Consider the following 22628-nt stretch of genomic DNA (forward strand, 5'->3'; position numbering starts at 1 on the left):
TAAATAACCCTTCCAAACCTCCCTGAAAGTAAAAAGCTAGCAAGCTAGGCTAGCATGTTCCCTGTTATTCCTTGCAGAGACCTTTCCACACAGGGGAACATTCCAAAACATAGCCCCACAGCATCACAGGGTGAAGTGGTACAACCCATTCTCCCACCTCAGGCCAGGCCTCTACCACCCCATTCCCGTCTCTGCCTGCTGCATGTGCCAAACAGTTTTGCCACACAAATGATGCTCTAAGACACTGAATGAAGATCCTTTATTATCTCCGTCTATGTGTAAATAGGATGGGAACACCACTTTGTTGTTCGAAGCATCATCATCTGATGCCCATTTCCTGACAGAATTGGTGTACACAATTATGGCTGAACACGTTCATTCAGAGCAAACGGCTCCAATTTAAAAAATCCACATTTCAAACCTGCAATTACTGAATCAATCTGTTCATTGTAACAACTTCATTTTCTTCTTCTTTTTGTAGTCTTAAGCTGACATGTCCTGGAAGGAGGGAGAATCCTTTCCAGTGAGAGACAACTGACATTTTTTGGACTGAATACGAAGCTCCGTTTGATGAAGTTCAGTTGCTCTCTCAACCTCTTGGCTGAATGAATCAGCAAGTCCACAGATCTGCTGCAGAACAGCACTTTTCACCAGGCCTTCCCAACAAGTAGAGTTCATTTCATGACAGTCACTGAGCTCATTCGCAAGATCCACCCATTCATTGAGTCTGAGCCTCCAAAACAGCCTTTTGTGGGCCGGAGATTCAACCCAAAGCGAGACTCTGTGACAGATTCAACCCAAAATGATTCAACCCAAAGCGAGACTCAAATGAGATTCAACCCAAAGCAAGACTCAGTGACAGATTAAACACAAAAGTGAGGCTCAGTGAGATTCAACGAGATTCAGTAAGATTCAACAAGACTCCATGAGATTCAACCCAAAGCGAGACTCGGTGACAGACTCAACCCAAAGCGATTCAACCCAAAGTGAGACGCAAACGAGATTCAACCCGAAGCGAGACTCAGTGGCAGCCAGTCTGTACAGCCGCAGAAATCTTTCCCCTGGCAGGGCAGGCTTGGGGGAGCATTCCGCCATCTGGGAGACAGCACCATCAGTTTAGATTTCAGAAATGCATAACATTCTTGGGCTATAGTCGTATTCCTGCCAAGGCTTTAAATCAAAGCAGAACCCAGTTTGTCTACAAGGACGGCCTAATTTGCCATGTAATCCTTTCTGAGGAGTATAAACAGGCATTAACTCCGACTACGTGACCTATGTGCAAGCACTTTAGACAGGGTGAGGGATCGGGCTGGACTCAGGTTTTTGGCACCCTCTCCTCCAGCCTTTTGGAGGAAAGTGAAGAACGCCCTTTCTCTTCTGGTTTTTGGCCAGGGAGCTGCCCCTTGCTCTTTTTAAATGTTCAGCTCCATTTATTCTGTTTTTATGCTTTCATTGAATTGTTTTTATCTTGTGAACTACCTCTGGGGTCTTAGGAGGAAGGGCGGCATATGAATAAACACAAACACACAACATAATTTTAACTGAATGTGATGGGGGGCAAGCTCATTTGGTAGTGGGCGCTGGCCAAATGACCACACCATAGGAGGGCAGTGTGGAAGCAGATGAAACCTTTAAAAACCCCTAAGATGTCCTGCCACAGGTGCCCCACACCACTGCCCAGCTCCGGGCAGAATCTGCCACTGCTGCTTGGCTGGCTGGTGTACATGTGCCGTGGCCATTCGAGGGGTCAGTCTGGCGACACATTTTACCATGTGCATGCACATCGGCCAGCGGAGGGGAAGAGGTGGACTCCACACAGGGCGAGGCAGTAGGGCGAGGCAGCAGCTGTGGGGCATTTTCTGAATTTTTAACAAGTTTAATCTGCTTCCTCGCCGCTCCCTCTGCCCCAGCTGCTACTGGGAACAGAGGCGGTTATTCACTGCAGAGGGTGGCACCTGCACCTCTGTGCCCCAAAATTTGGCACCCGAGGGGTGTCTATCATATGTAAGATTGTGAACCCTTTGGGGAGCCATTTATTTATTTTTATCGATATAAACCGTTTGGGGAACTTTTGTTGAAAAGCGGTATAGAAATATCCGCCGTATCTGTATCCGTATCCGTATCCGTATCCGTATCCGTATCCATATCCATATCCATATCCATATCTGTATCCTGGACCTTCTGCAGGTAAAGCCGACGTTCTGCCACTGAGCCACGGCCCTTCTCTGCTGGTATCTTCCTTCTGCCAGCTGGTGAGTTGATCAGGTTTGTCAAACCGGCCTCTTCCACCTTCCTGCTCGGATGTGCATCTATCCAGGGCTTAATCTGAGCCGGGTCCGCCTGCCAGAGCTCGCGTTCTGCACAGCCACACAGTTTGTCAGATGGCTCACCACTGTGAGGCTTTTCCCAGAAGCCAGCTGCAAGGAATTCCCACGGTCTACCACAGTATCAACAAAGAGAGGGATGGGAATTGAGATGAGTCATAAGGAGTAGCATAGTGCCCATGTTGTGTCTTTAAAACTCCTGATTAAGGGCTTTCAGTATGTCCAGGGTATCCTTTGTTTTTTGCAGATGGGAAGCCTAACTATATTGCTAGATCTGTGCATGCATGCCTGTATGCAGGCTTTCCCCTTGTTTACGATACTGGCTTTCTCTGCCAGAATCCTGCACAACAGGCATTCCCAACCCAGGTCTCCAGATGCTGTTTGACGACAACTCTCATCACCTTTAGAAACAATGGCCTTGGGTTTGCTGGTCTTGTGGTAGCGAGCTTGAATTGCCGCCTTTGCGAAGCAGGATCTGCCCTGGTTGCATTTGAATGGGAGACCAAATGTCTGAGCACTGTAAAATATTCCCTTCAGGGGATGGAGCCACTCTGGGAAGAGCTGAAGGTACCACATTCCCTCCTTGGCAGCATCTCCAAGATAGGGCTGAGAGAGATTCCTGCTTGCATCCTTGGAGAGCCGCTACCAGTCTGAGCAGACAATGCTGAGCTAGAAGGACCAAGGGTCTGACTCAGTAAATGGCAGCTTCCTATGTTCCTATGACTACAAATCCCATTATGCCACCAAAATGGTCTTTTTGACATTGGGATGGGGGTGATGGGAGTTATAGTCCGAGGCTTTATATACAATAAAACACAAAATACAATACAAAACCATTTTAAAGACTAAAAAAAAACCCCGTAGATTTTGTGCAGCAAACATGAGCTGCGGGAATATTAGCAACAAGACTGTTCATGTCTGGATTATTTGAGAAGAATCCTAGACCTGAATTGATTTCATAGTCATCACTAGCTCCATTTTGGGAAACCAGGAATCCATTTTCTGCAAGGGAGCATGTGATGCCAGATGAGCATCTGCTTTGCACGAAGAAGGTTCTAGTTGAAACCTCGGTATCTTCAGGTACGGGTGTAAAGACACCTTTCTGCAACTCCGTACAGACATGACTGAGCTAGATGGATCCCTGGATGGACTTGGTATAAGGCAGGTCCCCATCTTCAGAAGGTAACTTTCAGAAGACAATGTTCAGCTCCCTCACAAAACTACAGCCCCCAGCATTCCTTGTGACAAGCCACGTCACGTTCATAACTGATCGCAGGAGTGTTTGCGCACACAGTACTTAAATGGTGCCTTGCTTTCCCCACATCTGTAATGCAAATGTAAAAGCAGCAGCATTAGCTGGGTGGTGTTTATGGTTTAAAAATAGTTCCCCCCTTTTATTAGCAACATGCATGCATCATATAAACAACTGAAGTACTTATGCATGAAAAAGGGGGCCTTTGTTCCGTGTGTTGACATTGAGAAAGGCTAAATTGTCAGGCACGCTGGACAGGGCCTTCTCTGCTGTTGCCTCCAGGCCTTGGGATGCTCCCCCAGTGAATGTGACTGCTTTTAAAAAAAAACAACTAAAGACATTTTTATTTGTGCAGGCACTTACCCCTTAGGGGCTGCTGGGTCTCTCCGCTTTCCTGCTTCTGCTTGTATTTCAATGGGGTTTTGCGAGGGTGTTTTATGGCTTTTATTAACTGATTTTGAGGTTTTAAATTTGATTTTTGTGGAGTTTTACTGTAACCTTTGTAAACCACCGTTGGATGTCTTATGAAAGGCAGTATAAAAATTGAAAAAAATAAAATAAAATGATAAAGCTCTGCATGCATGTGTGTGTGTGTCCAGAGGCTCAGGGCTAGTCAGGTAACCCCATCCTAGAACAGGAGTGGCATGGAATGCCATTTGTAGGAGGAGGAGAGAGCTATAGCTCAGGGGAAGAGCACCTGCTTTGCAGGCAGAAATTTCCAGGCTGCTTCCAGTTTTCGGGCTCCTCCCAGCCAACGGCCCTCCAAGTGCCCCTTCCTATCTGGGTCAAGCCCCTGAGAGTCACTCCACCACCATGGCACAAAGGCTATGGGTGCAGGAGGTGGTCTCAGGGGTCATCAGTGCTCTGGGTCCTCAGAAGTGTCCAACAACGACGCTGGCTTTGAGAATAACCCAGACTCCCTCCCCAGCCCCTGCAGGTAGGGCTAGGAAGGATTTCCACCTGAAAACCTGGACAGCTGTAGCTCTCCCTGAGCTCTCCCTGTAGCTCAGCACTAGAGCACCTGCTTTCCCTGCAGAGTTCCCCAGGTCCAATCCCTGACAGCATCTCTGACAGCTGCTGTATACTGAGTCAGACCACTGGTCCATCTAGCTCAGGATTGTCTACACAGACTGGCAGCGGCTTCTCCAAGGTTGCAGGCAAGAATCTCTCTCAGCCCTGTCTCAGAGATGCCAGAGAGGGAACTTGGAACCTTCTGCTCTTCCTAGAGCAGCTCCATTCCCTGAGGAGAATGGAAAAGCCACTGCCAGTCTGTGTAGACCATACTGAGCTAGCTAGACCAATGGTCTGACTCAGTATACAGCAGCTTCCTATGTTCCTATGTCCCCATCACTCAGTGATAGTCGAGGCTGAGTGGGGAGCTCATCCCAGGACCCCAGCCTCCTGCCATTTACTGGGTATGCAGTCATCACAATAACTTCAGCAACCCTGCAAGGCATTCAGTCCCCCAGTCAAAATGTGTGAACATCATCTGGCACCCACACAATTGGGAGAGGAAATCTCTCTGAAGCAGGGAAGGAGGACAATTGGAAGGTTGTTTAATTCCCAGTGACCTCGTAACAGCCAGTGCTCAGAAATGCACAGGGAGCTCTTTCCAAGTCGGAAATGATAAGGCGAGCAGTAATTAAGAGAAGGGAGACATAATGCAGCCTTATGCACTTTTGGGCCCTCTTCAAATGCATCTCCCTCTCTCTCCCTCCCTCCCTCCCTCTCTCTTAAAAAACATAACATCCTTTTGGCTGCGGCTTCTGGCTTGTCAACACTTTCCTGGGGCTCAGGAAAAGGCAAAGATCTGGCCACAAGCAAAACACAGCCCTCTGGAAAACAGCGGAGTCAGAGGAACTTTAATGAGAGAGAGAGAGAGAGAGAGAGAGAGAGAGAGAGAGAGAGAGAGAGAGAGGCTGCCCTGAAGTGGAGCCACCAAGGGCAAAGCAGCTGGAGAAAAGAAGGGGTGGGTGTGGGGGGAGGCAGGAAAAGGAACCGCACAAGCGCTGCAATGCTGCAAACTCCCTTCTCCGCCGTCCTGTTTCCTTTCCTCCTTTCCTTGTCATGATTGCAAAAGTCAGCGAAACTCAGGCGCTTTGCAAACGCCAGTCTTAAGTCGCGCTGGCTCTTTAAAAAAAAATGCAAGCAAAGCGCAGCACAGAGCTCCTAGTAAGTAGCTGGGCGAGCCGCAAGTGGCTGAGGCAGGTCCAATAGAGTCTTCAGCACCTCCCCTTTAAAAAGTAGGGGAAAAACCCTCGCCTTACAAACCCCGAGCTCTCCCGCCCCCCCTTTCGCGCGTTCCTTCTTCTTCGTCTTTTTTTTTTTAAATTTTTTTGGCATCTGACAGCAATGTATATAAAGCCCTAACGAGCCCGATGCCTTTTTGAAAAGCCAGGTGCTGTAAGTGGGGGGAAAGATTCAGCAGCAGCAGCAGCAGCAGCCGCCGCCGGGATGCCCCTTTAAGCAGGAGCCGGAGCTCAACCGCGGGGGACGCCGGAGGTCAGCCGGGGTGCCCGCCTCTCCCTCCAGATGTGCAGTTGCCCTCGCAGCCCCTGAACCAGCCCGGCCTGCGCCTCCTCGCTCCCCGCGAGCCATGCCGCTGCGTCTGCGGGCTTCGCTGCTGCTCTGCCTGGCCGTCCTGCCTGGGCTGTGCGCCGCGCTGGAGTCGGAGATCGTCACCCCCATCCGCCTGGACCCGGACCTGAGCGGGCGCCAGGACTTCCAGCGGGGGCCGCCGCCGCCGCCGCCGGAGCAGCGCGAGGGGGTGGTGGTCTTCCAGATCGCCGCCTTCCACGAGGATTTCTACCTGCACCTGCGCCCCGACGCCCAGTTCCTGGCGCCCGCCTTCGCCACCCAGTCCCTGGGGGCCGGCCGCGGCGGGGGCAAGGAGAGGGCCGGCCTGCGCCACTGCTTCTACGCCGGGGACGTCAACGGCGACCGCGACTCCTTCGCCGCCCTGAGCCTCTGCGGCGGGCTGACGGGCGCCTTCGGCTACCGGGGCGCCGAGTACCTCATTAGCCCGCTGCGGGAGGGCAGCAGCGGCGGCAACCGGGCGCTGTGGCACAGCCGCGGGGAGCACCTGCTGCAGCGCCGCCGCGGCGCGCCCGGCCACGCCGCCGCCGCCGGGCAGGCCACCTCGCGCTGCGGCGTGGCCTCCAGCCCGAGCCCGGCCGTCCTGCACGCCCTGGAGAGGTACAAGCTCTCCCGGCAGCAGCAGCAGCAGCAGCAGGCCGCCGGCAACGAGACCAAGCCCGGCGGCCGCGCCAAGCGCTTCGTCTCGGTGCCCCGCTACGTGGAGACGCTGGTGGTGGCCGACGAGTCGATGGCCAAGTTCCACGGCGCCGACCTGGAGCACTACCTGCTGACCCTGATGGCCACGGCGGCCCGCCTCTACCGGCACGTCAGCATCCAGAACCCCATCCAGCTGGTGGTGGTCAAGGTCCTGCTCATCGGGCAGGACGACAAGGGGCCCAAGGTCAGCGGCAACGCCGCCCTCACCCTGCGCAACTTCTGCGCCTGGCAGAAGAAGTGGAACAAGGGCAGCGACAAGCACCCCGAGTACTGGGACACCGCCATCCTCTTCACCAAGCAGGTGGGTGGCGCGGGGGCGCGCAGAACGCTGCTTCCTACGGAGTCGAGCCGTTGCTCCGTCTAGCTCAGGAGTGTCTGCGCAGACTGGCAGCGGCTTCTCCCAGGTTGCAGGCAGGCGCCTCTCCCAGCCCTGTCTTGGCGATGCCATGCCAGGGAGGGCGCTTGGAAGCTTCGGCAGGCATGCAAGCAAACGCTCTACCACTGAGCTAAGACCCCAGCCACCCCCTAAGGGGAATATAGTTTCCAGTGCTCACATACTGTATGTAGTCTCCCATTCAAATGCAAACTAGGGCGGACCCTGCTTCTGCAAAGGAGGCAGTTCATGCTTGCTACCGCAAGACCAACTCTGGAGCGGGTGGCTCCAGAGTGGGGGCAGGGGGGTCCCCCAGAAAGGTGACCACTCCCCTGCCTGCTTCAGAAATCTGATGTTTGGGACACAGCTCGCCCACCCAGAAATGCACGCGGCCCCTTCTGTGCCCTCCCTCTCACCCCCCCCCCACGTGCGGCCACTGTTAGACGTGCTCTCTCCCCTGTTTTCGCCCGTGCAGTGTTGGAGGGTGCATACTGACGCACGCAGGTCAGGCTCCCGAAAGCAGGGGCAACCTGGAGCATATGCCGAAAACCCAAGAGAGCAGCCATCGCTCTGCATGCCACAGTGCATCGTCCAGCCGAGGGCACCTGCGCTGCCTCTTCGCGCCTCCTCAGGGCCCCGCGTGGCTCCCACGCCGAGTGGCGACCGGCCGCTCACAACTGCGCAAGCGCCGGGCCGCTCGCTGACAGCTGATGTACTGCTCAGCCAGCCGCAAGGTCGCCCCCCGCCCCTGCTTCAGCCATTGGGTCTGCCTAGCTCAGCATCGTCGACACTGACAGGCAGCAGCTCTCCAAGGTGTCAGGCAGGAGTCTCTTCCAGCCTTACCGAGAGATGCTGCCGGGGAGTGAACTTGGGACCCTCTGCCTGCAGATGCTCTTCCACATGGCCCCAGCCCGTGGTTCCCAAACTGGGAGCCTCCTGATGTTGCTGAACTACAGCTCCCACCATCCCCAGCCGCAACACCTCGTAGCTGAGGCTGATGGGAGTTGTAGTTCAGCAACATCTGGAAGCTCCCCGTTTGGGAACTACTGCCCTAAGGGGGAAGCACTCACAGGTAGCCCCCACTCCAAATGCAAACCTAGACAGACCTTGCTAAGCAAAGGGAGTGTTTCATGCTCATTGCCACAACACCAGCTCTCTCCCCCATGTCGACCCTGCCTTTTGCGTAATCTCAGCTTCTCGGTTTTCTTGTGCCCACTTGGGAAAGTGGTGGGACTCAGGCATGGGCGGCAGGCGGGAAGCTCAGTCTCTGACAGCTTCAGGTAGAACTGGGAAAGACCCCTGTCTGCCTGCAGCTTTGGAGAATGGCTGCCGGTCAGAGTAGACCCGTGATGGGCTGGATCCACCAGTGGTCTGACTCTCTGTGGCAGCTTCATATAGGAGTGAGTCCCGCTGGAACTGGCCGAGCCATTCCCCTGCAAGAATAAGGTTGGGCTGCGCGTGTTGCTCTTTGCAAGACATGGTGTGGTCTTTGCATCGATGCCTGACCAATGAAAGTGGATGGGTTCCATTCATTGCCAGGTGCCTGCTCAGCTGCCAGTGACTCCCCAGATGTCGGCTCCCCCAGGCTAAGCAGAGGTCTTTCCCTTCCCAGATCCTTTAAAGGGCAGGCGTTGAACCCGGGACCCTCTGCAAGCAAAGCATGCACCGTCACACTTGGCTCTGGCCCCCCCTGAAGGAGCTCAGTGGCTGCTCAGAGGGGAACTTGTGGCATACGTGGAATTCCTTTTGAACAGCAGCCCAGGGGAAAAAAATGAAATAAAAACATTGGCACAGTTTTGAGGGAGGCCAGTAAGTGGGTCAGAGGAAAGGCATTCTTTTTCTTCCAGAGAGCAGTCCGTTTTGACAAGAAAGCTCCAGTTTGCCAGTGGGCACCTTTGTAGACAGGGAGAAATCGCAGTGGTGCCTCTGCTTCTCTGCAGGCTCCCTCCAAATTTGCAATGCAGAGTTGCCACTGCCTCCTACCACGTGACTCTGCAGCCTGGCTGGAAGTCTCTGCAACCTGAGCATTTTTTCCTTCCAGAAAAAAGGCAACCAAGCATAGCAGTGGGAGGAGGAAACACCACAGGTTTATGATATTGATGGATGGTTCAGAGAAAATGGGCGGGGGAGAGAGACACAGAGAGAGGTGCATTTTTTTTTTTTTTTTTAAAAATGCATGGTCCTAGAACATGTGGCTGCTCATTGAAATGAGCAGTAGATTCAGGGCAGACAAAAGAGCAAACTTCTGCACACAGTGCACAGTTAATCTATGGAACTCATAGCCACAAGTTGTGGTGATGCTGGCTTAGATGGCTTGAAAAGTGGATCGGGCAGCTTTTCAGGGGAGAGCTCTATATCAGCGACTTTGAGTCATGATAGCTAAATGGAACCTCCATGTTCAGAAGCAGAGCAGCTCTACCTACCAATTGCTGGGGGGCGGGGGCAACAAAGCCCCAGGGGTGCTGTTGCATTTGTGTCCTCCAAAGAGGAGACTGGACTAAACGTACATGATCCAAAAGGGCTCTGATGTTTTTATTTGTTTGTGCAACGGAGCCAGGATTTTTGTTTTTAATTTGCTTTTGAAACTCCCAGGAACAGCTGGCCATAGCAAGCAATCTTCTCCCTAAAATTGTTGCAGAATCCTCCATTGTGGATCATCTCCTGCTAGGAAACTTGAAAATAGTTAGGCTAGTGGTGGCTGACTCGAGGTTCTCCAGCTGCTGTTGGACTACAACTCCCATCACCCCCTGCTGCAATGATTGTGGCTGTGGCTGATGGGAGCTGTAGTCCAGAACATCTGGAAAGCCTCAGGCTGGCCACCCCTGAGTTAGGGTGCCCCCCTCCCATGCACTTCTTTTTGGAAACAGCTAGTCTTGCTTGCTTCATGTGTGAAGTTCTTTGTTCTTCTGGAGTGATATTTCATGTGAACATTTATTTACATTGGATATAAGCAAGTCAGGTTAATCTGGCTGCATGGCTTGGTCCTTAAGGAGCGCTGCACGTGGTTCATCTTTACTTGCAATAGCATAGCTAAACTTGGAGGGACTGTTAGCTTTGAGTTTTGTGCTAGTGAAATCTGTCGGCCGGTGGGTATCAAGGTGATGTGGTTTATCAGGTGTACTGCTACAGGGCTGAAAAGAGCAGGGCTTCCTACTGGTCAGTCTTGGAGGTAGCCAGCCGTGCTGGCACAAAGTGACCAGTCCTCCCTTCTCCCCTCTGTGGTCCCTTCTCTCCTTAACCTCTCTCCGGATGCTGACAATCAGAGCATCCTTAGGGAATGGTCATGTGCTGTGTGGCATCTTGCCCAATTGGAACGCAGCTGCTTACTTCATCCTTGGTCCCTAAGCAGCCGTCATCATATAAGAGTGAGTGACTTTCACTTGCTCTCCACCTGGGCTGGTTCAGGCAGGTGATTGACTCCAAGCTTCCTCAAGGACTTCTCCATCATGCTCAGGCAGAACTCTGGCTGCACACTCTTCCAATCCATGGCAGGAATCCAGTTATGCTCATGGGAAATGCTTGCATGAATCCTGTTGGGATTTCTCATTTGACACTTCAGAAGCTGCAGCCAAACCATACTGAAACGTTCTCTACTGATGCATTTCCATTCCGTTGCCACCATTTAATGTTTTTAGGGTTTCTAAAAAAAAAAAAAGAGCCTTTCTTCATTTTCACTTTTTAACCTTTCTATGTTTTGGGGATCATAACTGATGCAAGGGGTATTCTTTCTCTTCACATGCTTGGGGGGTTGGTGGACAGCAAAAGCCATAGATTGTGCTCCCTAGAATTGTGGATGATACCTTCTGTGTCCAATTCTAGCCATTCTTTCAGGTCATCCATCCATTCCTTTTCCCTCCTTCCTCTTGATCTTTTTCCTGCTAGCTTTCCTTCTAACATTTGTTGTGGTATTTGATAATTTACCATATCTTTAAGGGGTGTTAAACATATGTAAGACCTTTCTCACTTCACCTGCTTTTCAATCTCGTTCCAACTGCACTATTTGTTTTATTTGAATGCTAAGGCCATTGTGGCTGATTCAGTTTCAATTTGAATTGGGGAAAATGAAACAATGTACACCAAGGAGCTGGGGGTTTAAATGACCCCAACATGGTGAACATCCTCATTTAACCACACAGTTTTATTTATTTATCACATTCATCTCATCTCATCTCATCTCATCCAGAGGAGAGCTGGTCTTGTGGTAGCAAGCATGACTTGTCCCCTTAGCTAAGCAGGGTCTGCCCTGGTTGCATATGAATGGGAGACTTGATGTGTGAGCACTGCAAGCTATTCCCCTCAGGGGATGAAGCTGCTCTGGGAAGAGCAGAAGGTTCCAAGTTCCCTCCCTGGCTTCTCCAAGATAGGGCTGAGAGAGATTCCTGCCTGCAAACTTGGGAGAAGCCACTGCCAGTCTGTGAAGACAATACTGAGATAGATAGACCAATAGTCTCACTCAGTATATGGCAGTTTCCTATGTTCCTATCTCCTTCATGTCAGAACCCCTCCCAATCTGAAGAGATAGATTGGAGATTTCCTTTGGACCATTCTCTGAATGCTTTCCCTCCACTTGAACCCCCTGCACGGAGAACTACACGGGCCACACCCAATATCCCCTCCATAGTCCAAGGGCCTGATTCTGCCCTCTTCCCCCAGTTTTGATTATTCCATTTTGAATATTCCTTACTGCTGCATTAAGGTCCCCACAGTGCCATTGGAGCCAAACAACTAGGCAAGGGCCCTTTGAGACACAGGAAGCTTCCCCAGGGGAGCGAACCACCCTAATTAACTAGCAGCCTACCTAGCCCTCAGTAAAGTTCCAGACATTTGCTAGAGCAACCGCTGAGCTTGCTCTGGTGTTCAAATCCAGGCTGCTTGCGCTTGCCTTTCTTCAGAGCTGGCCAAGGTCCTGACCCCTGTCTGGGCTCTTGTCTTCCATGGGAGCTGTCCAAGGTACTGATTATCTGCTGGGTTTCATCTCTTCTTCAACCCCGCCTTAGCTTGAACACCAACTTGGCCAGCACCCCTATTTCTCAGGACAGTCTGAGAGAGATGGAGAAAGTCACTGGCCCGAGAGCACTTAGTGAGCTTCATAACTAAGTGGAGATTAGAACCCAGGTCTCCCTGGGCCAAAGTCTAACATGCTACTCTACACCGACAAAACACATACAGCATTGCCTGGAACTTACTGATGTCTTTTTCTTTCTCCAGAACACAGCCATCAAGAGGATGGATTAAGGCTGTCACGTGGGGGAATGGGGAGTGGCCAAACCCTCTTCTTCACACCATGGCCCCAATCCAAATATTTTGCCTCCCCACCTTGGCTGCCTTCTGCCAAAGAAAAAGAGACAGCTTCCCTATCGTGTCTAGTTTTGCCCTTATAGCAGAGCAGCACGATTCCAGCCATTTCTGGATGACTACAACTCCCATCACTCCCAGCTACAATGACCCAATAGTCAGGGATGATGGGAGTTGTAGTCCAGCAACAGTTGGAGGGCTGAATCTGTACAGCCCTGCCTTAGAAGCATACTGCCTCTGAAGGAGGAGGACACATTTAGCTGTCATGGGGGTAAAATTAGTCTTACAGCTACCCATTGTGGCCTGGTACTTTTCTGCATGTTTCTGGGAACAGCCCTAACTGCAGCCAGGAACTGGAGGACTTGGTGTGTCTTGAAGGGAACATGTGAACCCACCCGGAGACAACCTCCCCCTCCCCCTGCTCCCCATTCTTCCCATGATACTAGATTGGAACAGACCAAATTTGGCTTCTGCCTCTCTGCTGATGTACAGAGTGGGGCTGCAGGAACCTCACATGGTATACATTAGAGCAGGATGTGGCTCAGCAGATGAGACCCCTTGTCTGACTGAAATGGGAGCTGGGACCGTTCCATGCTCGACTTTGAAATGGAGCTCAGCATTCCCTCCGTTGCTCTCTCTTGGCGCAGTGATGGATATGTGTGTGACAAATGTGATACTACTTACTGGACTGTAAAAATTCCTCATGGGGAGTCGAGAGAAAAGAATCGTTTTGATTCTTCGCAGTCCGAAAGAGCGTTCTGGGCTCACAACTGTTTAGGGAACAATAAAAAAGGAAAACATGATCTTTTAATAGATAAAGCAAAGGTGTCTTAAATTCTCCTTCTCCTCCTGATTGTGCGGAATTCTATCCTGGAGCAGATGAGTAAGCCTCTTCTTGCAGGACAAGGTTTTCCATAGTTAGTTCCAAAGTAAAATGCTTTTAGAAACACAGGAAATTGAGCATGGCAAGGTTTTTTTGGGTTTTTTTGGTCAGAGCAATTCGGATAATGCAATTGCTGTAGGCGTGACCTTCAGTTCAACTTGGGCAGCCTGCCTTAGTTCCCACAATCAGAAGATGATGTGGTTGGGGCTGTACCACTTCAGTCTGTAGGCTGGGGCTATACCAGTTTTCAGGAAGGGGCTCCCTTGACAATGTCTCCCAGACTTTTTCTTTAAAAAAAAAAACACACCAACAACCTTGCACATAGAAAAGCAGCATATTAGGAGAAATGCTAGGTTAGAACTTTTCTTGTTGCTTGGCATACTCCTGGAAAACATTCCGTTGATGACGCAGCTTTTGGATTAGTCCTCATCTAATATAAGAGTGCTGCAAGTTTGAGGAAGCAGGTTGACATACTCAACTTGCTGAGCTGGTGTAGTTTGTACCCTGGTACAAACCTTTGGAAGCCTGTGGGGTTACACTGAGGATGAATTTAGCCTTCAATGTTGAAGGCCTTCTGTATTCCAAAGAATAACCAGTTTGCATTTTTTATGCATGACTGAATGGTTCATTCCTCAAACCCCAATGTGGGGGCATTGGATCAACCGAGACATCTGCCTTTCTTGAACTCATCCATCTGTGATCTCTTGATACCGTGAAATGTAGTGTTCTGCCAAAAGGCTGTTATGCAAACCCTGCATTTTCATTTTGCAAAAAACTCAAAACAGCTAATTGATAGGTAGCTTGCAGTTGTACTCAATAAATTGTGGAGTGCGCTGTGCATTTGTATTCTGGTGTTGGGAGGTCTTTGCAAAGGAACATAGGAAATGGCCTAATACTGAGTCAGACCTTTGGTCCGTCTAGTTTAGTATTGTCTACACTGTCTGGCAGCAGCTCTCCAAGGCTTCAGGCAGGAGTCTCTTCCAGTCATATCTCGAGATGCAGGGATTGAACCTGGGACCTTCTGCATGCAAAGTTGCAGATGCCCTTCCACTGAGCTTACAGTGCTCACATGTAGTTTCCCATCCAAATGCAAACCAACACAGACCCTGCTTAGGGAAGGGGGTCAATTCATGCATGCTACCAGAAGACCAGCTCTCCTCCCCAAAGGTTTATTCCACCAGCAGGAAATGGCCCCTGCTGGATGTCAGATGCATCCTTACTGAATCCATTTTCCTCCATTGCTGGTTCTTCTTGCCTATAGATGTGAATGGGAAGTCCCTTTCTGAGAAAGAGCTGGTGTGGTGCAGCTGATAAGAGATAGGGCTCTGGAAGGAAGCCCCTGGTCTGAATCTTGCCTCTGTCACGAAGTGGGGTTCTCAAACTTGGGCACCCAGATGTCACTGGATGATGACAGCCATCATCTCCTATGGCAATGGCCAAAGACCATTGCAGCAAGGGATGATGGGAGTTGTAGTCCAACTCAGATTACATTTCAGACCCAAGTTTGAGGGCTCTTGCATTAGGTGGCCTCAGCTTTTCTGCCTCCCCTTCCCCCTCCCCACAGAAACCAAGTGCTTTCCATTATCTTTCTTTATCTGCCCTCTACCACCCACAACCTTCCATCTATCTCCTGCTCTCTCTGCTGGGAGCTCCTCTCCCTCTTAAAAGATGATCATTTAACTTTTCGGCATCTGCTTTGGGGTAGCTAAACAGACCTCCAGAGAGAAGGCTTTGAGGGGTTAAGGCGGCCTTGCCAGTAATACTGTCGCACAGTTGGCCAGTGTGGATCTTAAGATTTCAAAGGAGATGTAGTGTCAGTTGACTGTAACTTCCATTTGAACCCAAGCCGGGGTGGGTGGGGTGGTGGTGAAGGGAGGATCCAGTAAGAGCTGCTTGTTAATCTTTGCTTGCAGCCAGCAGGCAAAGGTCCACAACCGAAAGTGAGTCAGTAGGTCAGTCCAGGTGTTAGGCCAAGAGCCAATAGTTTGCTTTAGTTACCAAAGGAGTGGGAGCTCAAACACAAAAAGAGACACGAGGAAGGCAAAATGAATGGCCAGTGGCCGCCCTCAGCACAGTAACTCCTCCCCCCTCTGATTAACCAAGGCTCTGTTTGTGAAACGTGCTTTCTAAATCTAGACAGGCTTGTGGGTGCCCCACCATGCTTTGCGTCCTCTGCTGAGCACCTTTGAACAAGGACCGGGAAGAAGTTAGGATCCTATCCAAAATGGACATCTTTGTCTTAAGACACGACTGCAGGCCAATTGTGACACTTTCTCCCAACAACGAGCAGATGTGGAAGATGTTGTGGGGAGGGAAGGAGTGAGGGGAAAACCATACAGATTTTGCAGGAGAAATCTGCCAGTGTTAGAAGCACCTGACTGGACCAGGTCAAGGGGTCTGTCTGGTGCAGCATCCTTGTTTCTGAGTGCGGTTAGCTAGATACATCTAGGAAGCCCACAAGCAGGATGGGATGGAGACAGCCAGCCCCTATTGGGTTCACCAGATTGCCCTTGACTTCTGCATACAGACTTTTCCTGAAACAATCCATCTGGCTTTTTCATTCAAAAGCATTCTTCTTCCAGATCTATTCTTCTGCATAGAACAATGCTCCCAAACATGTGCTCCAGTGAACACAAGCATGCCACAAGAGATGCTGGGGGCTCTTGAAAACTCAAGCCATGTTGAATGCTTCCACTGCTCTGTAGCGAAGGGGCCCCATGAAGCACTGAAGGACATATCTCACCCCCACCTTTTTACAGGCTTTCCCTGATGCAACCTATTAGACCTGTGAAACATAGGAAGCTGCCATATACTGAATCAGACCATTGGTCCATCAAGCTCAGTATTGTCTACACAGACTGGCAGCGGCTTCTCCAAGGTTGCGGGCATGAATCTCTCCCAGCCCTGTCTTGGAGAAGCCAGGGAGGGAACTTGGAACTTTCTGCATGCAAGCATGCAGGTGCTCTTCCCAGAGCGGCTCCATCTCCTAAGGGGAATATCTTGAGAGCCAGCGTGGTGTAGTGGTTAGAGTCCTGGACTAGGACTGGGGAGACCTGAGTTCAAATCCCCATTCAGCCATGATACCTGCTGGGTGACTCTGGGCCAGTCACTTCTCTCTCAGCCTAACCTACTTCACAGGGTTCTTGTGAGGAGAAACTTAAGTATGTAGTACACTGTTCTGGGCTCCTTAGAGGAAGAGCTGGATATAAAATGTAACAACAACAACAATAAAATAATCTTACAGTGCTCACATATCAAGTCTCCCATTCATATGCAACCAGGGTGGACCCTGCTTAGCTAAGGGGACAAGTCATGCTTGCTACTACAAGACCAGCTCCCCTCTCCTCTGTGCATTGGATATATCCAATATTGGATGTCAGAATATCAATGATATTGGATTTAATTGGATATAATTTCAGTCTGATAAAGGGAAGCCTATATCAGACTGGAATTATCCCATCAGGTATCAGGGATATTAGGAAAAATATCGGAGCCAAAATCAGAGTTTTGGAGCACAAAATGGCGGCAGTTGGCAGAAATACAAAATGGAATCTACATCTGGCAGATATCCATCCTTCCTTCCTTCCTTCCTTCCTTCCTTCCTTCCTTCCTTCCTTCCTTCCGAGTGTAAGAGCTAAAGGTGCTTCCTATTTTAATTTAGAGGATGCATTCAGTTTTATATGGACAAGCAACAAAGAACTACACCAAGTAGCAACAATTAGGGAGATGCTAATGAAGAAGAGATCATGATGAAGAAGAGGATAGCCATGCAAGGTACAAAATCAATGCCCCTGAGCTTGGAGGGGGCAGGTATTCCCTGCACATTTTCAAAACCATGAGGGCTAGAAACTGACCCCTAAAATGAGAAAAGCCAAACACTAAGTTTCTTAAGATTCTGTGTGAAATTCGATATTAACCAACCTGCCTTTGTTGTAATTGTACAAACGTTTATATCATCATATGCAGAACATTTTCTGCCCCAAGACCTCTGCTGGAAACTTGCAATGAACTATAGGTGATTTGGATTTTTTTTTTTAAATTAATATACTCCTTGTGACAAACAGCCAACAGAATTATCTTGTGAGCTTCCCATCTGACTCCACCCCACCCCACCAGAACTGCTGGACAGAGATGGATGCTAACCAAGGAATTCAGCAATTTTCTCATCTTGATCTCCTGACAAGCAGAAAGGGCTCTCTCCATGATGGATGAGCACAGCTTCCTCGTGTAGTTCAGCTGTCAGAGGGAGAGGGAGAGGGAGAGAGTGAACTTTCTTCTGTGGCTGATGAAAACCAGTCTCTGTCAGCTCAAGCAGAGCTTTTGAAGGTCTGTCCAAGACCACTGTTGTTACATGGGCATCCTTAGATGGTGGGACACATCCTACTGTAGCACATAGGATGGGGCTGTAGCTCAGGGATAGAGCATCTGCTCTGCATGTGGAAGGTCCCAGCTTCAGTGGCCGCCATCTCCGAGTAGGGTTGGGAAAGACTCTTGCCTGAAACCTCGGAGAGCTGTTGCTAGTCAGTGTTGACAGTCCTGGAATGTTGGACTACATGGACCAATGGCTGGATCTCAATGTGATTGAGAGGGAACATACAGGAGAAGATGCTCCCAGAGGCAAGTGGGAACTGCACCTAGGAACATAGGAAGCTGCCATATACTGAGTCAGACCATTGGTCTATCTAGCTCAGTATTGTCTTCGCAGACCGGCACCGGCTTCTCCAAGGTTGCAGGCAGGAGTCTCTCTGCACACCTGTAGAGGTAGCTTGATCCTCTTCCTAGGGAGGATCGAGGAAGGTCCTTTGGGAGGAGGTGATTGAGTATAGCGGAACACAGCCCTTTCCCCACTTGCTCTTTCTCTGCTTGAGATTGTGCCCCCCCCAAGGCTCCCTCCCATATTTTTCATTCACGTTAACTACAAATGAGAGCAATGAAGAAACAGAATGACAACTGGAAAAATTAAAGATGCTTAAGTTAGCAATTGTGTGTGTGAGAGAGAGTGAGTGTGTATATATAATTTGGGGGTGGGGGTGGTACAAAACTATAGGTAAGAAAAGAGGTCATTAATAGTTAAATGATGTCTCTGTTCTTATGATCTTAACCAGGGGTGTAGCTAGGGGATAGGGGGCCCGTGTTCATCCCTCTCTCTGGCCGCCCCCCAGAGTGAAGGAGATGCTGAAGAAAATAGGCAGGGATGGAGATGGGGGGCCGTCAGGAGCTAGGGGCCTGTGTTCGGAACCCTTTTGCTCAATTATAGCTAGGCCCCTGATCTTAACATAAAATATAATCATATAGGAAGCTGCCTTATATCAAGTCATGCCCTTGATCCATCTAGCTCAGTGTTGTCTACACTGACTGGCAGCAGCTCTCCAAGGTTTCAGGCAGGGGGTATCTCTCAGCCCTACCGGAGATGCTACCCGGAATTGAACTTGGGACCTTCTACATGCAAAGCAAGTGCTCTACCACTGAACTACGGTCAAAGGCTTCTGTGGAATTACTGGCCAGCCCAGAGACATCAGGGGACTCAAATTTGACAACTCCGGGGCTAGTAGCCAGTCTTCTCTTTTCAACCAGATAAGCAGGAACATTCCCCTGCTAACTGGGCAAAGAGGCACCTTTTAATGTTGTGGTTCTCTTTTATTTAGCAGGGGGAGAGCAACTGGCCCTATCCACCCCCAGCACAGTACTTTCAATGACTGTTACTGGTGTCTAGCTTATGTTTCTTTTTAGATTGTGAGCCCCTTTGGGGACAGGGATCCATCTTATTTGTTTATTATTTCTGTATGTAAACCGCTTTGGAAACGTTTGTTGAAAAGCGGGATATAAATATTTATTGTTAGAATTTGTTGTTAAATGCTTCTTCACCTTGCACCTCCATTCTGCCCCCCCTCCGCCCTCATCTGACTTATGTGGGGTCTTGGACCACGCAGCTGTCTAGCTGTCTTTTGGAACTGACCCACAACCATTCCCCTGCTACCGACCTGGATCCCAAAGTAAACCTGTCAGTTATGTGCATTCTGGGCTGTCTGTCATCCAGCTGTCTGGTTGAGTTATATATGATTCATTTCAACGCTGATGCATCCTGACTAGGGACCCAAGCAAACCCACCACATTTCACTTTCTTTGGATACAGGCCTAAGCCAAGTCATTTTTCCCTGTCTCCCGCCATCTGATTTTCCCACTCCACTAGCTATATTATGACCTTCCTGTTAAGGACCAGGAGTTGCCTAGCAGGAGAGTTTCTTGGCTGGCTCTTCAGTTTACTTTCCTCTCTCTTTCTCTCTCTCTTTTTAAATCGCCGTGCCACTCTATCCGCTCTGCTGGTGAGTGTCAACCAAGAAAAGTATGTGTTTGCTATAGAGATCTTCTTTGTAGAAAGACAATGGGAAGCTGTCCCTTTTCCCTGTCCAGACTGCTTTTTGGGGCTCCCATCCAGAAAAGGAAAACACACAGGAGGAGCTGCTGATTATGTTTTCAAGAGCAAATTCCAGAGTTACAGCAGACAGGAAAATAGTTTGGTGGGACCTTAAACCCTTGCTAACTAGGCAAAGAGATACCTTTAAAAATGGGGGTTCTCTTATATTTAGCAGGGGGGAGAGCAACCTGCCCTCTCAGTGTCTCTTGCTGGTGTGACTCTTTTTCAGTTGTTAGCGTTTTTGGGGGGCAGGGAACCATTTTCTCTCTTTCCTTTTTGCTCTATAAAAAGCTTTTCATTCACAAAGCTCAAAGATCACTTTCGCAAAGCTCAAGATCACAAAGCTTCAGGACACAGTAATCTTGTCATCCTCACATGAAGCTTTGTGATCCTACTAATCTTCTCGAAGCTTCATGATATTGTGGTTTGGGAACATTTGTGCAATGTGGTTGATTCTCACAACCAGAAGCTGGTAGAAGGGATGTCCGGAGAGACTCCAAACAAGCCCCCAGTGCATTCCAGAGGAACAGTAGTGTGTCAGCAAACATGGGGGAAGGAGGAGGAGCACGTGATCCTATGCTGGCCACGGAGGTCAATCCACATCACATACCCAGTATTATTCATGCGTTTATTTATTTATTTAATTCTATTTTTATACCACCCTTACAAAATGGCTCAGGGCAGTTTACAATTCAAACAAAACCATTAAAATCTGTTCACAATTAAAACAGAAATTATAAAAGAGTATAAAACAATTAACAATTAAAACATCATAAAACCACAATTAAGCAATCACAGTGATTAAAGAACCCTGAAAAACCAGGTTGCAACATTAAAACCAATTACAACTATTTAAAAACCCTGGAAGGCCAGGCCAAACAGATAAGTTTTAACGGCCAGTAAAGAATTCAAATTGTGGATTTCTGCTGAGAGTATTGTATTGAGGGTGGAGGAAAAGCACACAATCGCTTCCCCCTCTTGAGGCTGAGCCGCCTCCTCCCTTGATTTTCTCCAGCACTACTGTTTCATGGGAGCATTTATGGGGCTTGGAGCCTGGCTGGTCTTTCCTCATACCCAGCTTTTGGTCATGAGAACCAGCCCTGTAACTCCCTTTCTATTCCATCACAACTTTTGCACCCTCTCCATAGAAATATACAAACATAGAAAGCTGCCTTATACCGAGTCAGACCCTTGGTCCAGCTAGCTCAGGATTGTCTGCACCGATTGGCAGCGGCATCTCCAAGGTTTCCAAGGCAGGCGTCTCTCCCAGCCCTACCTGGAGATGCTGCCAGGGAGTGAACCTGGGACCTTCTGCTCGCAAGCCGATGCTCTTCCATTGAACGACAGCCCAGTTCCCTCGGGAGAATATCTTACAGCGCTCACATGCAGTCTCCCATCCAAATGCAAACCCAATTGGATCCTGCTTAGCAAAGGGGGCCAGTCATGCTCACTAGCACACTACCAGCTCTCCTCTGCAGACCAGCTCTCCTTCCATCCGGTAGTATAGTGGGATCATGTGACACAAGGACATGTTTGCTCACTAAAAGTCACTTCCGATCTTTGAGGTTCTGCCTTTAAGCTTCTGTTGCTTGGCAGTGACAGAACATGGTCGCAATCTGTAAAACGTTAGTCATGGTGCAGCCCCCTCGTGTGAACTTTTGTGGCAGACCCCTGCAAGTAATATCTGCAGGCCGGGCTGTGATGCCAGCCCACGTAGCTGACAAGGACAAGCAGGCTTATCTCTTGAGATGAGGATGTGGCCGAAATTCCTCGTGGTGCCTCTGATGTTGGCACCGGAGGTCATTGTGCTTTCCAGATGTGCTGGCCCTGACCTAACGCTCCGAGCCTGTGTGGTGAGAAGGCAATCAAGACAGCAGCTAATCTCAAGGCAGCCAGCTAGGAAGAAGAAACCTTTCCTCAACTGATCTATAAAGCATCACACACAAACGCACCCGAGTTCGGTCTCTCCAGGCTTTCTCAGCCACAAGTGAGACTGGAACTTCTATCAGCAGCACCTTGTCAACAGTCAGGGAAACATCCTCCACTGGAGGGAGGCTTTTAAGCTCTGAGAGCAAAGCCGTCTTGCTGCTGTTTCCGACACTGTGAATGTTGGATCCCCTGCCCAGTTCTTTAAATGCTTTCCCATTCCCATCTCTTGTCTCCTTCACACCACATCCCCTATAATTCTTCCTCTCTTGCTTGGATGCTACAGAAAGTTTGTTTTAGAATGTAGGAAGCTGCCTTGTAATGAGGCAAGCCGTGGGTCCATCTGGCTCAGTAATGTCTGCACCAGGGTTTCTTAGACTTGGGCCCCCAGATGTTGTTGGACCACAACTCCCAGAATCCCCAGACATGGCCTTTGTGGCTGGGGATTCTGGGAGTTGTAGTCCAACAACATCTGGGGGCCCAAGGTTAAGAAACGCTGGTCTATACCAGTGGTTCCCAACCTGGTTTCCTCAGATGCTGCTGAACAACAACTCCCGGCATCTTGAGCCCTAATAAATTGTAGCTGAGAATGCTGGGAGTTGTAGTTCAGCAACATCTGGAGGAACCCAGGTTGGGAACCACTGGTCTACACTGACTGGCAGCAGCTTCTCCAAAGTTACAGGCAGGCCTCTTTCCCAGCCCTACCTGGAAATGCTGCCAGGGAGTGAACCTGGGACCTCCTGCATAAAAAGCAGATGCTCTTCCATGGAGCTATGGCCCCATCCCCCAAGGCAGGGCTGCACAACTAAAAACCCTCCAGCTGTTTTTGGACCACAACTCCCCATAATCCTCAGCCACAGTGGCCA

The 22628-nt window shown here is 49.7% G+C and overlaps 1 protein-coding gene and 1 long non-coding RNA gene across 2 annotated transcripts in view; one reads left to right on the forward strand and one right to left on the reverse strand.

Moving 5' to 3' along the window:
* Nucleotides 1-242: 242 nt before the first annotated feature.
* On the reverse strand, nucleotides 243-4488 carry LOC128333561 (uncharacterized). Its single transcript, XR_008310972.1, has 2 exons — nucleotides 3940-4488; nucleotides 243-3648 (listed from the first exon to the last, which is right to left on the reverse strand). It is a non-coding gene; the product is annotated as an uncharacterized LOC128333561 (long non-coding RNA).
* A 958-nt stretch (nucleotides 4489-5446) lies between these two features.
* ADAMTS15 (ADAM metallopeptidase with thrombospondin type 1 motif 15) overlaps nucleotides 5447-22628 on the forward strand; it is a 35731-nt gene continuing 18549 nt past the window's right edge. Inside the window, exon 1 of the mRNA XM_053270062.1 lies at nucleotides 5447-7171. Within this exon, the coding sequence (XP_053126037.1) occupies nucleotides 6173-7171 (999 nt within the window). The 5' untranslated portion in view covers nucleotides 5447-6172. The remainder of the gene's footprint in view (nucleotides 7172-22628) is intronic.

The sequence above is a fragment of the Hemicordylus capensis genome, chromosome 8 (genome assembly GCF_027244095.1).
Source record: "Hemicordylus capensis ecotype Gifberg chromosome 8, rHemCap1.1.pri, whole genome shotgun sequence".
In the NCBI taxonomy this organism is placed as follows: Eukaryota; Metazoa; Chordata; class Lepidosauria; order Squamata; family Cordylidae; genus Hemicordylus; species Hemicordylus capensis.